The following is a 17,359-nucleotide window of genomic DNA, read 5'->3' as shown; positions in this document are numbered from 1 at the left end:
TACTGTCATCCCAGAATACTGTTTGACTAAATATCTGGGCACCCTATGGCTCAGTCAAGCTGACATACAAAGCTAATCGTCACAGTATATATGTATATGTGTGTATATATAGTCATACATAAATGTATACATAATGTTTAGATTATAATACATATAATAGCAACCAAATAAAACCTTTCTTCTAGGTCTGGCACAGTGGCTCATGCCTGTAATCCCAGCACTTTGGGAGGCTGAAGCAAGAAGATTGCTTGAGCCCAGCAATTTGAGACCAGACTGGGCAACATAGCAAGACTCCATTTCTACAAAAAATAAAAAAAGTAGCCAAGTGTGGTGGCACACAACTGTAGTCCCAGCTACTTTGGGAGGCTGAGGCAGGAGGATTTGATTGAGCCTAGGAGTTTGATGCTGCAGTAAGCTATGATCACACCACTGAACTCCAGTGTGGATGACAGCGTGAGATTCTGTCTTGATATGGTTTGGCTCTGTGTCATCATCCAAATCTCATCTCGAATTGTAATCCCCACGTGTCAAGGGAGGGACTTGGTGGGAAGTGATTGGATCATGAGGGCGGTTTCCCCCATGCTATTCTTGTGCTAGTGAGGGAGTTGTCATGAGATCTGATGGTTTAAAAGTGGCACTTCTCCCTTTGCACTTTCTCTCTCTCTCTCCCTCTCTCTCTCTCTCCTGCCACCTTGTAAAGACTGTGCCTGCTTCCCCTTTACCTTTCACCATGATTTTAAGTTTCCTGAGGCCATGTGGAACTGTGAGTCAATTAAACCTCTTTTGTTTATAAATTTCCTAGTCTCAGGAAGTATCTTTATACTAGTGTGAAAATGGACTAATGCAGAGAATTGGTACTGGGAGTGGGGCACTGCTAGAAAGATAACCTGAAAATATGGAAGCAATTTTGGAGCTGGGTAATGAGCAGAACAGTTTGGAGGGCTCAGAAGAAGACAGGAAGGTGTGGGAAACTTTGGAACTTCCTAGAGACTTTTTGAATGGTTTTGACCAAAATGCTGTTAGTGATATGGACAATGAAGTCCAGGCTGAGGTGATCTCAGATGGAGATGAGGAACTTATTGGAAACTGGAGTAAAGGTCACATATGCTATGCTTTAGCAGACAGACTAGTGGCATTTTGCCCCTGCTCTAGAGATCTGTGGAACTTTGAACTTAAAAAAACATAATTTAGCATATCTGCTTAGAAGAAATTTCTAAGCAGCAAAGCATTCAAGAGATAACCTGGCTTTTCCTGAAACTATTGTCATATACATTCATAAAGAGATGGTTTGGCTGGGCGCAGTGGCTCACGCCTGTAATCCCAGCACTTTGGGAGGTCAAGGTATGTGGATCACAAGGTCAGAGTTTGAGACCAGCCTGGCCAATATGGTGAAACCCCGTCTCTACTAAAAATACAAAAAAAATTAGCTGGGCGTGGTGGCACATGCCTGTAATCCCAGCTCTCGGGAGGTCAAGGCAGGAGAATTGCTCAAATCCGGGAGGCAGAGGTTGCAGTGAGCCGAGATCACGCCACTGCACTCCAGCATGGGTGAGAGAGTGAGACTCCATCTCAAAAAAAAAAAAAGAGATGGTTTGAAATTGGAACTTATTTTTAAAAGGGAAGCAGAGCATACAGGAAAATTTGTAGCCTGACCATGTGGTAGAAAAGAAAAACCCATTTTCTGGGGAGGAATTCAAGCTGCAGAAATTTGCATAAGTAACAAGAAGCCAAATGTTAACAGCCAAGAGAATGGGGAAAAAGTCTCCAGGCCAGTCCATGTCAGAGATCTTCACAGCAGCCCCTGCCATCACAGGCTTGGAGGCCTAGGAGGGAAAAATAGTTTTGTGGGCTGGGTCCAGGGCCTGGCTACTTTGTGCAACCCCAGGTCTTGGTGCCTTGCATCCCAGCCACTGCAGCTCCAGCTGTGGCTAAAAGAGGCCAAAGTATAGCTCAGGCTGTAGCTTCAAAGGGTGTAAGCCCCAAGTCTTGGTGACTTCCATGTGGTGTTGGGCCTGTGGGTGCACAAAAGACAAGAATTGGGCTTTGGGAGCCTCTGCCTAGATTTCAGAGGATGTATGAAAAGGCCTGGATGTCCCAGCAGAAGTCTGCTGCAGTATCAGAGCCCTCATGGAGAACTTCTCCTAGGCAATGCAGCCAGGAAATGTGTGGTTGGAGCCCTCTCAGAGTCCCCACTGGGGCACTGCCTAAGTGGAGCTGTGAGAAGAGGGCCACTGTCCTCCAGTCCCCAGGGTGGTAGATACACCAACAGCTTGCACTGTGTGCTTGGAAAAGTTGCAGGCACTCAATACCAAAACATGAAAGTTGCTGTGAAGGCTGTACCCTGCAGAACCTCAGAGGTGGAGCTCCCCAAAGCCTTGAGAGATTACTCCTTGCATCAGCATGCCCTGGAAGTAAGACATGGAGTCAAAGAAGATTATTTTGGAGCTTTAAGATTTAATGAGTGCCCTGCTGGGTTTTGGACTTGCATGGGGCCTCTGGCCCCTTTGCTTTGGCCAATTTCTCCCATTTGGAATAGGAACATTTACCCAATGTCTGTACCCCCATTGTATGTTGGAGGTATCAAACTTGTTTTTCATTTTACAGGCTCATAGGCAGAAGGGACTTGCCTTGTCTCAGACAAGACTTGGACTTGGACTTTTGAGTTAATGCTGGAATGAGTTAAGACTTTGGGGGACTGTTGGAGAGGCATGATTGGTTTTGAAATGTGAAAAGGACATGAGATTTGGGAGGGGCCAAGGGTGGAATAATATGGTTTGGCTTTATGTCCCCACCCAAATCTCATATCAAATTGTAATCCCCGTGGATCAAGGGAGGCACTGATGGGAGGTGATTGGATCATGGGGGCAGTTTCCCCATGCTGTTCTTGTGAGAGTGAAGGAGTTGTTATGATATCTGATGGCTTAAAAATGGTACTTCTCCCTTTGCTCTTTCTCTGTCTCTCCTGCCTCCTTGTAAAGAAAGTGTCTACTTCCCCTTTGCCTTTTGCCATGATTGTAAGTTTTCTGAGGCCCTACCAGCCATGTGGAACTGTGTCAGTCAAATCTCTTTTGTTTATAAATTACTCAGTCTCAGACAGTATCTTTAGAGCAGTGTGAAAGCAGACTAATACATGTCTCAAAAGCAAAATAAACCCTTTTTTCTTATTGAATACCACCAGATTCTCCAATTTGACTCTCAAGTAAACCACTCAAATTGCTATATTGCTATTGCAATATGACCTTATCTCTCTTGCCAGGACCTCTGACACCAAATAAATTTAGAAGATTTAGAGAAAACATAGTGGATAAACTCTTTACAGCGTCCTGTCTAAGCAAATACTCCTGGAGGGTTTGCATCTACCATGTGGTAAATGGAGTTTCCAATGGAAGACTGGGCAAGTTCTTGGAAACCTGTTTTATGGGAACCAATTTGTTTTTATTTAACCATCATAATACACCATAAGTGACTTGTCTTGATAATTTCCTCTTTTTTCTTAAAAAAAAAAAAAAGTGTATCTATTTAAGGTGTGAAACATGATGTTTTGATATACAGAGTGCAAGTATTACTTATAGGTAAGCAAATTAACATATATATCACCTTCCAGAGTTACCTTTGTGTGTGTGTGTGTGTGTGTGTGTGTGGTCAGATCACCTAAAACCTACCCCCTTAGCAAATTTTCAACATGTAATGCAATATTATTAACTATAGTCCTCCTGCAGGGCATTAGATCTCTAGACTTATTCATCCTACATAACTGCAAGTTCATACCCTTTGCCCTATGGCTCCCTATCCTTCCACCCCTTCAGCCCTGGTAACCACTGTTCTACTCTCTGTTCCTATGTATTTGACTTAAAAATTCCACATATAAGTGAGACCATGCAGTATTTCTTTTTCTGTGTCTGGCTTATTTCACTTAGCATAATGTTCTCCAGGGTTATCCATGTTGTCACAAATGGCAGTATCTCATTTTTTAAGGCTGAATAATGTGTATATATATGTGTGTGTGTGTGTGTGTGTGTGTGTGTGTGTGTATACACACAATTTCTTTATTCATCCATCCACTAATGGTCATTGAGGTTGAATCTTGGCTATTGCGAATAATTCTTCAATGAACATGGAGTGCAGATATCTCTACAAGATGCTGATTCCATTTCCTTTGGGTATCTATTCAGCACAGGGACTGCTGGGTTGTATGATAGTTTTAGTTTTTTGAGAAACCGCTCCGGTGTTTTCCACAATAGCTATACTGATTTACATTCCCACCAACAGTATACAAAGGTTCCCTTTTCTCCAGATCCTTGCCAACACTTGCTATCTCTTATCTTTTTGATAATAGCAGGTGTAACCTAACAGGTGTGAGGTGGTATCATTGTGGCTTTGATGTGCATTTCCCTGCTGATCAGTGATGTTGAGCACTTTTTCATATACCTGTTGGCTGTTTTTATGTCTTCTTTGGAAAAATATCTATTCATATCCTTTGCCCTTTTTAAAAAAATTTTTCTTGGCAGTAGTGCGATCTCAGCTCACTGCAACCTCCACCTCCCAGATTCAAGCAATTCTCCTGCCTCAGCCTCCCAAGTAGCTGGCATTAAAGGCGTGTGCCACCACACCCAGCTAATGTTTAGTGTTTTTAGTAGAGATGGGGTTTCACGGTGTTAGCCAGGATGGTCTCAGTCTCCTGACCTTGTGATCCTCCCGCCTCAGCCTCCCAAAGTGCTGGGATTACAGGCGTGAGCCACCGTGCCCAGCCACTTTAACCATTTTTAATTGGATTATTTGTTTTCTGTTAAGTTCTGTGAGTTCCTTATATAGTTTGGATATTAAACCCTTACCAGATAATGGTTTGCAAATATTTTCTCCCAATCTACAGTCCACCTTTTCATTTTGGTGATTGTTTCCTTTGTTGTGCAGGAGCTTTTGGGTTTGATGTAGTCCCACTTGTTCATTTTTGCTTTTGTTGCCTGAGCTTTTGGTGTGATATCTAGTCTTTACACTCCTGCTTATCAGAAAGAATGATGATCCCTAGATAAAACAGAGGAGACATACAACAACAAAAAAAGAGTTGAGGTTGGTAATTTGTTTTTGTATATATAATCACGATCTTAATTACTAGCTTTAGTTTGGGTCTTTGTCTTTTTGGTTAGAGCCTTTTTTTTTTTTTTTTTTTTGAGAAGCTTCTAGAAATATTCATTTAACTTTACAAGAGTACTTGACAATGGATTATTTTTGTTTAATGTCCTGAATTTTAAAAATACATATCTCTAGGTTATAAAGCTGTATTACATTTGGAGGACGATATGTAAAAGAAAGCACCATTAGATCCAATGGTTATTCCTCACCACTATTTGGGAAATAGACTAAACCAAGTTTGTGTCTATTCATAGAAGGACATCTTACCTATGAATTTAATTTTAATTTGGGAAAAATTAAGGGTAATTCAATTCAGATTTTAAACATTTGTTTATATTTAAAATATCTTCTTCCTGCATTATATTAGATCTGAGAAGACTGGTGAAGTGAGTACTTGGATGGGGTTACTAACTCGCAGCCAGGGAAAGGCCTATATATTACAAATCTGTTGCTTAGAAACAGAAAGCTGGACTCTGGAGGCCTCCCATGCTTCTCAGACCTCTCTCACTGAAGCCTGATGTGGGTTATGTGGCCCAGATTACTACTCTTCATTTCTGCACAGCCTGCCCACACTTCCTTTGCCTTTACTCCAAGGCCATCTTTTAAGAGAGGCCTTCTCAAGCTACCTGTATAAAATCACAAACACTTCCTATCCTTCTTTGCTGCTTTTATTTTTTGCCTTAATTCTTATCACAATTGAAGATACCAATTTTTTGCTTCTTTGTTCATCATCTGTCTTCCTCTTTAGGATACGAACTCCATGTGGGCAGGGATTTGGTTTTTGTAGTTCACTGCTGTATCTCCAGTGTCTACTACACAGTAGGCATTCAATAAATATGACTCAGTGAAAACCTGTTTACTCTTCAAAAGCCTAATTCACCTCCTCATCAGAGTCTTGCTGGATTTACCCAGTTATCACCTGCTTATGCTTCTGTAGAACTCTGCCCTCAACAAAATTAACCTCAATTTTGACCTGATATTAAAGCCCACATCTTCCCTCTTTATTATTTCAGATGTTTTAGAGATAAGTATTTTAACAAAGTATGATCCTGCATATGCACTCTGAAACTCAATTACATACATACAAGTTATGGAAGATTTCCAGTAGAAAATGTGAAAAACTGGATTTTAATGAACTGTCAGTTCAATGATTCAGTAAGATGAAGTTCTAAAAAAAACCAGCCAACCAAACCAGTTTAGTTTGAGCCTGATTCCTACCAATGAGCCAGGTTCCTAGTTTAAAGAGAGTTTTCAAACTATACTACAAGGTTACAGTAACCAAAACAGCATGGTACTGGTATCAAAACAGAGATATAGACAAAGGGAACAGAACAGAGGCCTCGGATATAACACCACACATCTACAACCATCTGATCTTTGACAAACCTGACAAAAACAAGAAATGGGGAAAGGATTCCCTATTTAATAACTGGTGCTGGGAAAACTGGCCAGCCATATGTAGAAAGTTGAAACTGGATCCCTTCCTTACACCTTATACAAAAATTAATTCAAGTTGGAATAAAGACCTAAGTGTTAGACCTAAAACCATAAAAACTCTAGAAGAAAACCTAGGCAATACCATTCAGGACATAGGCATGGGCAAGGAATTCATGACTAAAATACCAAAAGCAATGGCAACAAAAGCCAAAATTGACAAACAGAATCTCATTAAACTAAAGAGCTTCTGCACAGCAAAAGAAACTACCATCAGAGTAAAGAGGCAAACTACAGAATGGGAGAAAATTTTTACAATCTACCCATCTGACAAAGGACTAATATCCAGAATCTACAAAGAACTTAAACAAATTTACAAGAAAAAAGCAACCTCATCAAAAAGTGGGCAAAGGATATGAACAGACACTTCTCAAAAGAAGACATTTATGTAGCCAACAGACACATGAAAAAATGTTCATCATCATTGGTCATCAGAGAAATGCAAAGCAAAACCACAATGAGATACCATCTCACACCAGTTAGAATGGCAATCATTAAAAAGTCAGGAAACAACAGATGCTGGAGAGGATGTGGAGAAATAGGAACACTTTTACACTGTTGGTGGGAGTGTAAACTAGTTCAACCATTGTGGAAGACAGTGTGGCGATTCCTCAAGGATCTAGAACTAGAAATACCATTTGACCCAGCAATCCCATTATTGGGTATATACCCAAAGGATTATAAATCATGCTACCATAAAGACACATGCACATGTATGTTTACTGTGGCACTATTCACAATAGCAAAGACTTGGAACCAACCCAAATGTCCATCAATGATAGACTAGATTAAGGAAATGTGGCACATAGACACCATGGAATACTATGCAGCCATAAAAAAGGAAGAGTTCATGTCCTTTGCTGGAACATGGGTGAAGCTGGAAACGATCATTCTCAGCAAACTATCACAAGGACAGAAAACCAAACACCACATGTTCCCACTCATGGGTGGGAATTGAACAATGAGAACACTTGGACACAGGGTGGGGAACATCACACACCGGGGCCTGTCATAGGGTGTGGGGCTGGGGGAGGGATAGCATTAGGAGAAATATCTAATGTAAATGACGAGTTAATGGGTGCAGCAAACCAACATGGCACATGTACACCTATGTAACATACTTGCACGTTGTGCACATGTACCCTAGAAGTTAAGGTATAATTAAGAAAAAAAAAAAAAGTTTTGTTATCAGTCCTGGCTGCCACATTTAAGATTGGTGTAGAGCGTGTTCAGGAGAGAGGAGACTGAAGACTGCACTATTTGCAAGAATCGGGAATATGTAGCCTGGGAAAGAGAAGACTAGGCGGCATCATAGATGTCCCCAAATACCTGAAGTGCTGTCCTATCGATGGGAAATTGTTTCTTCTATGTGGCCTTAAAGAAAGTTGAAATTACAAGGAAATCTACTTTGGCTCAATAAAAAGGAGACCTTTTTAGCTTGTCGAGGTGGGCTGGGATGGTGTGGCCCTCGAAGGGTTCAGATGTAGGCTGGCGTTGGTGGGTGATGTAGGAGCAGTTTGTGGCTGTGCCCAGTGACTGTCACAGTGCTTTGTCTGGCGAGCCCCTCCCTTGGTTGAGTGAATTGTTCCTGGTGTACATGCCACATTCCTCCCTGTCTCCCCGGCCTCCCTTTGTGTGGTGACTGTTGCTGATTGTTTCTAGTTTAAAGTGCCTGTGACTTGCTTTATGCTTACAGATATTTTGTTACTAAGTATTCCAATTTGTTTATTTGATCTTCACACTTCCATCATTGCAGCAGACTTGTAAATATTGACTTTGCATACACGGAATTTGTATTGTCCACTTTCTTCACTTCCTTCAATCTGGACCATGTCACACCCTCTATCACCTTGGACACAAACATATGGCAGATACAAAGGAGTGGTGGATATAGAACATGTAGTCAAGTATAATGCTGGGAAAACAGGATTCCAACATACTGGATGATGATATTTGGATGGCTAAATCTGGTGCAGAGAAGAGCACTTCTTCCAAATCCATGTCATTCTCACAGGGAACACTGCAAAAATACTCTACAAAAAGGAAGCCCATCTGGAGGCCCACCTCTTGAATACATATTCTATTCTCCATGTTTTCATTCTTTTTCCTTGCTCCTGTGCCAACCCCTTGCCCGCCACCACAAAGAACAGATTATCTGTGACTAGTCACTGAGAGACCCACAGCATCATTTCCACCACGCTTTAAGACTGTGGATAAGTGGTAAACACCTGGATTATCTTTGATTCTTATTGTCTACTTAGGATATCTATAAGCTGCTTGGTTCATTTCCTGGCTCAAAGAAGGTGCTCTCCGCATCTCCAAGACAATCCTAAGTCAAAAGAACAAAGCTGGAGGCATCACGCTACCTGACTTCAAACTATACCACAAGGCTACAGTAACCAAAACAGCATGGTACTGGTACCAAAACAGAGATATAGACCAATGGAACAGAACAGAGTCCTCAGAAATAATACCACACATCTACAGCCATCTGATCTTTGACAAACCTGAGAGAAACAAGAAATGGGGAAAGGATTCCCTATTGAATAAATGGTGCTGGGAAAATTGGCTAGCCATAAGTAGAAAGCTGAAACTGGATCCTTTCCTTACTCCTTATACGAAAATTAATTCAAGATGGATTAGAGACTTAAATGTTAGACCTAATACCATAAAAATCCTAGAGGAAAACCTAGGTAGTACCATTCAGGACATAGGCATGGGCAAAGACTTCATGTCTAAAACACCAAAAGCAACGGCAGCAAAAGCCAAAATTGACAAATGGGATCTCATTAAACTAAAGAGCTTCTGCACAGCAAAAGAAACTACCATCAGAGTGAACAGGCAACCTACAGAATGGGAGAAAATTTTTGCAATCTACTCATCTGACAAAGGGCTAATATCCAGAACCTACAAAGAACTCAAACAAATTTACAAGAAAAAAACAAACAACCCCATCAAAAAGTGGGCAAAGGATATGAACAGACATTTCTCAAAAGAAGACATTCATACAGCCAACAGACACATGAAAAAATGCTCATCATCACTGGCCATCAGAGAAATGCAAATCAAAACCACAATGAGATACCATCTCACACCAGTTAGAATGGCAATCATTAAAAAGTCAGGAAACAACAGATGCTGGAGAGGATGTGGAGAAATAGGAACACTTTTACACTGTTGGTGGGATTGTAAACTAGTTCAACCATTATGGAAAACAGTATGGCGATTCCTCAAGGATCTAGAACTAGATGTACCATATGACCCAGCCATCCCATTACTGGGTATATACCCAAAGGATTATAAATCATGCTGCTATAAAGACACATGCACACGTATGTTTATTGCGGCACTATTCACAATAGCAAAGACTTGGAATCAACCCAAATGTCCATTAGTGACAGACTGGATTAAGAAAATGTGGCACATATACACCATGGAATACTATGCAGCCATAAAAAAGGATGAGTTTGTGTCCTTTGTAGGGACATGGATGCAGCTGGAAACCATCATTCTTAGCAAACTATCACAAGAACAGAAAACCAAACACTGCATGTTCTCACTCATAGGTGGGAACTGAACAATGAGATCACTTGGACTCGGGAAGGGGAACATCACACACCGGGGCCTATCATGGGGAGGGGGGAGGGATTGCACTGGGAGTTATACCTGATGTAAATGATGAGTTGATGGGTGCTGACGAGTTGATGGGTGCAGCACACCAACATGGCACAAGTATACATATGTAACAAACCTGCACGTTATGCACATGTACCCTACAACTTAAAGTATAATAATAATAATAATAATAATAATAATAATAATAATAATAATAAAGAAGGTGCTCAATAAAAATTTGTTACATGCACAAACTGCTGTCTTAGTTCGCGTTACCATCACCTCTGGCCTGGACTACTACATGCCCCTTAAGCAGTCTTTCTGGCCTCTAGTCTTGACCCTTTAGTCAGTTCTTCACATATCCAGTCAGAATTATCTTCCTAACTTGCTAATCATTTAATTTCCACGCTTAAAATTCGCCTGTGGCTCTCAGGATAAAGTCCAAACACCTTACCATGGCAACCAAGGACCCTTATGATCAGATGCCTACCTACCATCTCTCTTGGACCTCCCTGGCTCTTCACTGTCTGGCTATAGCTCCACCAGACAGCTCTTTTGGTTTATATCACCTTCTCCAGGATCTTCCAACACACTGGGCTGGGGTAAGCATCTCCTAATGTGTTTGTCTCCATGACACCCTATCCTTGCCCCTATAGCGGTTCTTAACATGTTGTACTGAAGTTGTCATCATTAAGACTGTAAACCAGCCGGGCGGGGTTGCTCACCCCTGTAATCCCAGCACTTTGGGAGGACGAGGTGGGTGGAACACGAGGTCAGGAGTTCGAGACCAGCCCGTCTCTACTTAAAAAAGAAAAAAAAATATTAGCTGGGCATGGCGGCAGACGCCTGTAATCCCAGCTACTCAGGAGGCTGAGGCAGGAGAATCGCTTGAACCCAGGAGGCGGAGGTTGCAGTGAGCTGAGATCGGGCTATTGCACTCCAGCCTGGGCAACAATGCGAGACTCCATCTCAAAAAAAAAGAGTGTAAACCTCCTTAAAGTAGAGAACAAATATATGCTTCTCAGTCCAGTGTCCGCACAAAAACGGGCTCACTAAATGTCTGTGGAAAGCATAAACACATCCTGCATATTTATGCCCATTTTATAGGATTCCACTGATCTTTCCTAATAGACACAGCACACATATGTGGAGTGGGCGGTGGCTGAAGTTAACAGTAGTTCCTGTTTCTTGCTCTGCCATTAACAAAACATGATTTTAGAGGACAGGATGGATAATTAAAATTTTAAAAGTCCCCCAAATTAGGGCTTATTGGTATTTTGAATGACTTTAAGTTTCTCATTTCATCTTTGTTTTTATAACATACTATTATTCCCATATATACAGAGTGAGACTTTTTCAGAGCAAGACTCTCTCTCTATATATATATTGATGGGAAATTGTTTCTTCTATGTGGCCTTAAAGATTAAGTTGAAATTACAAGGAAATTTACTTTGGCTCAATAAATACCACTTTGGCTAAATATATATATATATATATATTGAGAGAGAGAGAGAGAGAGAGAGAGAGAGAGAGAGAGAGAGAGTCTCCCTCTTGTTACCCAGGTTGGAATGCAGTGGCTGATCTTGGCTCACTCCAACCTCCGCCTCCCAGGTTCAAGTGGTTCTCCTGCCTCAGCCTCCTGAGTAGCTGGGACTACAGGCGCCCGCCACCACACCTGGCTATTTTTTTCACTTTTAGTAGAGACGGGATTTCGCCACGTTGGCCAGGCTGGTCTCGAACTCCTGACCTCAAGTCATCTGCCTACCTTGGTCTCCCAAAGTGCTGGGATTATAGGCGTGAGCCACCGTGCCTGGCCCCCATGTGTAATTTCTAAGTAAACGTTTAACTTCTTATAAAAATATTCCTATAAAAACGAGTTTATATACTTCCACATTAAAAAGTGGTTAAAATGCAGAAACTGGGCACTGTAAAGCTCATGCATCTCTCCCATGGAATACAGAAAAGTGCCTTGAGGTCTCAAACATCTAGGTTCAAATGCTGTGTCAGTTACTTAGGGGTTGTGATTTAGGAGCAGTTCTTTGGATGGCTGTGAATGTTAAAAGTGTGACAAGTACTCCATATTGCACTTGGCATGTGGTAGGGGCTGAAATGTTAGTTCTCTTCCTCTCACTTATGGTTTTAGGGAAATCTGGGAATGCAGAGGTTCATTAAGATATCATTTCTTCTTTCGCTTTTGAAATAAAAGGCGTATTAGTTTCTTAATTCAGTTTTGCTTTAATAAGCCACCTTTTGAGCAATAGATGACTCTTTAAGTATATATGAAAAATGTAATTATGTGTAGTGATATGTGCCCCTATTGTCTCCAGTATCTTTTAAAGGAAGTAAAATTGTATTTTAAAATATAAAGGATGTAAGAAACAAACTGACAACTGTAATGTCCCAATGAATCCTGAAAATTTATTATTTGGGAGAATATCCAATATTGATTCTTTGTTTTACAGCTCATAATGATCAGAAAATATACATTTAAAATGAAAGTCAAAGAAAAGAATAATTACATATAATACATATTACAGATTTATTTGTACATAAGCAAAGCAGTACTAAAAGCATATTTATGTGCTCACAATTAGTGAACATGACAATTTTCTGTTTAAAGCTGCAGCAACTCAAATCCTCCCAGGGTCAATAAAGAAAAACATATTGAGAAATACATTTAGGGCTATCACCATGTCTGACTGTAAATCTATTTTTTAATCTTTCCCCTCCCCCCTTATATATGTATATACTTTATTGCCTTTATATTTCTGCTGGTTTAATATAATTAGTATACTAAATAGTTTTCTGCATTTATTTGGTTTCTAAAAATATATAAAATGCATTGAAAAGAGCTCCTGCAGCTTTCAGGCAGTCACTGTCCTGGCATCGAAAGCTTATTCTGGAGATGTAAAGCAGCAATACTGAATAAATAGTGATTGTTTTGTCTTTTTGATACAGCTGATGGCCTTCACCCCAAACTTAAAAATACTGTAGCAAATAGTATAAACATGCAACTTAAAAAAAGAACATAATAGAAAAGTAACACTTATGAGCTAATTTTAACACAATATAAACCAATAAAGACAACTTTAGGTAGAAGAGGGATGTGAACACAGCACGGGTATATAAATTAAGGCCCAATTTATCAAAGGCAATGCACAACAGGAACGGTCCATCTGCCCACGCACTTTGCACGCCTGAAATCAAAAGTTTTTGTCTTTTCTGTGTTATTTCCTCAATCCATTACAGTTCTATCTTGGAAGATGTTCACAGAAATGGCTTCAAATGAACAGTTTGTTTCTCTAAAGACCATTTTGCTCTTATTCACAGAGAAAATTATCCTTTAATGCAAGTGTAAATTATGCTGTGCAAGCAAGTGCTTACATGTTCTCATTATATACTGCTATACTTCACATTTCACACCATAAATTATATTTTTTTTACTGTATTTATATAGTTTTTACTCTATCAGTCTTGCTGTAGCTCTTGTCTATGACTAATTTGAACTAAAGGAATTGATAGCTCATTGATGACTGGGAGAATTAAATAGGTAACTCCTATTAATACCAACTGAAGTCTCATATTATAAAAAAGTCCCTGTGCATCAAGATAAAAAAGAAAATAACAAATGGTATCAAACCAAAATATCTCAGAAGGACAACAAAAGGACTAGGGACACTATGTCCACAGGTGACACACTATGGGCCATTCTCTGAGGATGACAGACACTCAAAAGGTCAAATATACCAATGCTATCTATCCCAAATTATTTCTTGGCAAGATAAAAAGATCTTTAAATGTATTTAATACTTATAGAAAATCACAATAAAACAAGTTGCAATATTAAAAAAAAAAACACAAAAGATTGTAATCTAATTTAGTATTTAGAACCTGAATATTCCCCCCAGATGAAAATTTTATATTTGGTATTTTTGTATACCATTGCCCACTCCCCTCCGAAATGTGTCCAAGATGTGGCACTTATCTAAGTCATTTGTATTTGCAATAGATAAAAATGATCACAAATATACTAAAGTATCTTCAGATGTTCCTATGAAAATGAGTTTTTTTCCTCTGATTCTTAGAAAATATTCCTTAGATATGTGCTTCCAGAAGTAATATAACTAATTAAAAAGTACAGTTTCTCAATGTATTCATCATATTCACATTTCTATACTTTCCTCATCTAGGAAATTTTTAAAAATCTGTAATCAGGTCTATGAAGATTATTTGGCAGCTTGGAAATTCTGATGAAGTTGTCAGAGAGGTTAACTGTGACACTATGCTGGGAACCCAAGACTACTGCAAGTTGCTAGGATGCTGCTTGTCCTTCTTTAAAGTTATTAGGTTAATTCTGATAACAATTTATAATAAGTTGGATATTGACAGTGTTTTTCATGGTACGCTAAGGCATCTCTGAAACTTCTAATTGCAAAGTTTAATACTGCCTCCAGTTTAACATTTTGACTTAAATAAAATGTGATCAATTTATAAAATGTTTTTCTTTGTGAATAAGATCTTGATTTCTCTGAACAACAAAATGACTTTATACAGAATGACTTATTTAGAAATAAGGCATATATTGGGCATATGTAAATCACTACTGTCACAAAAGCTATAAATTATTTTTTAATCATTCTAATTTTAAATATAGGTAGATAGAAAATAATTATTATAAATTGTAAGCAAATGTGTACAGGTTGTGGTTATTTAGGTAAGAATCATTTACTTCAGTTATTTGCAAAGTAACATAATGGCAAGATCAATTTGATAACTCCAAGAACCCAAAGAAAATCATATCTTCAGTTGAGGTCCGCCACTTAGCTGCACTAGAAAAGGCAACTCTGCATGATTACTTTCAGTTCTCTAGAAGCTTCTACACAGTCTCATAGCCATTCTTAAAATTTTTCATAGGAAACCTAAGTAGAGCAGCATTGTCAGCATTCACTAAACCAAAGTAAGTCAAATGTGTTAAAACATCCAAAGTTGCCTTCATGCATAAGACATATCTCTATTGTTACCATGGCATTACTATATTAATTCACTTTTATTTTGTTGCATGTAAATAATAGAGGATATAATTTCTTCAGAATTAAAACTACTTTAAATTTCAGATTAAAGTCTTAATTATACTGTACCAAATGTAACCAGAGGGAATGTAAAAATGGCTAAGTGGTGTCTGACTGAATCTGTCTAAATATTACTTGTAAATCTTAGTTAAGTCACTACTCATGAAAAAGGTGTTGACTCATTTTTGGTTTTACAAATAAAAAACATATGTACAAATGGAGATTAATGTCTTGTAAAAGTCAAGCCTAAAAATAAAAACATATGCTGAATTTGACTTTATTTCCTTGCTAAAAAGTACCTAGGGTTTAATCTCCTTTCCATCTAAGTGACTGGAAGAAAACACAATGGTCCGTAATCCACAGAGTAAATGATGTGCGAGCAATACCTTACCCATGGTGTGTACACCAATAGATCATACACATGAAGCGGGTTATTTTAAAATACATTGCTTAAAGCAATGTTCCTGAAGTAGACCAACCCAGCCCTCAGATACCTATAACTTAATATGTTAGATCAATTCTGAAGATCCATGAGTGTAAATGATAAGACAGGGCAGAAACAAAACACATGATGTATCAGGAAACCCCATGCCTGTTTGGATACATACTTAACAATTACATTTTTGTTCAACAGTATCTGAAACACTGCAAATGTTTTAGACATACCATTTACCTCATGAAAAATATCTGTTATGCTATGTGGCCACAAATATATTTGGAAATATTGTAAAGGAAAGACTAAATTCCAGATTTAAAAAAACCCTGAATTCTTTCACCTAATTAAGCAGTGGCTAGGACAGTTTCACAAAATAAATGCAAGCGGCTTCCTCTGGAGTTAGTTTTGATGGTGGAGCACCCTAGGACACTTGTGTAGTGTAAATCAGCAATGCATGGATGGAGTCTGGCAACATGCACACAGTCATCATCACACAATATATAACGTAAGTCAGTCACAGGATAAGTCAATAAAAATATTAAAACATCAACATTCACACATTAATTGATTACATGAAATAAATTAAACTAAGCCAGTCACAAATTTCTCTTCACTCTTAAGTCACGGTTTATTTATGTATACACACTATATAATACTTTCCTAAAGCTCTCAAAATACTACAAATAAAAACGAAGGCTTTGCATTACAGCTGCTGGACAAAAATATCAACACTGTTGATGTGTGAAAACACAGTTTCTTTGTTCTTTAGCATCAGTGCACAGCGTATGGCTCCAAGTGGTATGCAATTTAGGAGAGAAAAAGCATACAGCGGCTTCTGGAATAGATCCTCTGTTCATCATTGGCACAAATCAAAAAGGAAGTTTGCTGTCCTTGGTACCTCTTTTGTGTCTCCCCCCTAAAGACAGATAATGTCATACATATATGCCTTCAGGATTAAAACCAGATGAGATAGGATTCTGCAGAATGCGGAGATTACTGGGGAGCTGCCGAGATGAACCAGGTCGCTTCAGAGACCCAGACTGGAATGGTGCCTCTAAACAGGAAACAAAGAAAGCCACCTGCTGAACTAGTCAACTTGGAGTACTTAGCAATGTAACAAATTAGACTGCTTCCTGCCCCGAAAGAGAAAACTGCACAGAACAATAACTGCAATCCCCTGTGTGCCCTGGACTGGGGGAGAAGAGGCTAAAACCTTCTCAGGTCTCTTTGATAAACTAGTTTTTGCTGATTTGAACAGTGAATGATCTTTACAAAAGGCAAATATTTTGCTTCTTTTTTTGGTTGCTCACACCATATGCATACACAGGTTTGGAATTGTCTTTTAAATATCAGTACAAATAAATGCTAATTTTTAGAAGAAAAAGAAGGAAAAAGGGGCATAAGGAACAGAGCCAAAATTCAAATTAACGGACTATGACTCATACACTTCAGAAAAAAATTTTAATAAAGGAGCAGTTTAAAACTAATGATATGACATTTGGTGATTACATGCTCACCTAAGTAAATAAATAACCTAAATGTTACTGGTTTTCCTCTAGAAATGGGAAATAAGTTAAAAAAAAAGAAAAGAAAAGAATTTTTAAGTGTCCCACTT

General features: G+C 39.0%; 1 protein-coding gene across 6 annotated transcripts in view; it reads right to left on the bottom strand.

The window, feature by feature from the left end:
* Positions 1 to 4,859: 4,859 nt before the first annotated feature.
* The window catches only part of RASSF8 (Ras association domain family member 8), a 124,642-nt gene continuing 112,142 nt past the window's right edge, over positions 4,860 to 17,359 (bottom strand). For 5 of the 6 annotated variants that reach the window (XM_017945750.2, XM_017945751.3, XM_009180419.4 and 2 more), the window contains one exon: positions 12,638 to 16,798. In XM_017945750.2, coding sequence (XP_017801239.1) covers positions 16,677 to 16,798 — 122 coding nt within the window. In that variant the 3' untranslated portion in view covers positions 12,638 to 16,676. Of the gene's footprint in view, positions 5,023 to 12,637; positions 16,799 to 17,359 lie in introns of those variants that run through there. The other variant, XM_017945752.3, reaches the window with a different exon arrangement.

Source organism: Papio anubis, chromosome 9 (genome assembly GCF_008728515.1).
Source record: "Papio anubis isolate 15944 chromosome 9, Panubis1.0, whole genome shotgun sequence".
Taxonomy (NCBI): domain Eukaryota; kingdom Metazoa; phylum Chordata; class Mammalia; order Primates; family Cercopithecidae; genus Papio; species Papio anubis.
This window is presented reverse-complemented; position numbering and strand designations above follow the sequence as displayed.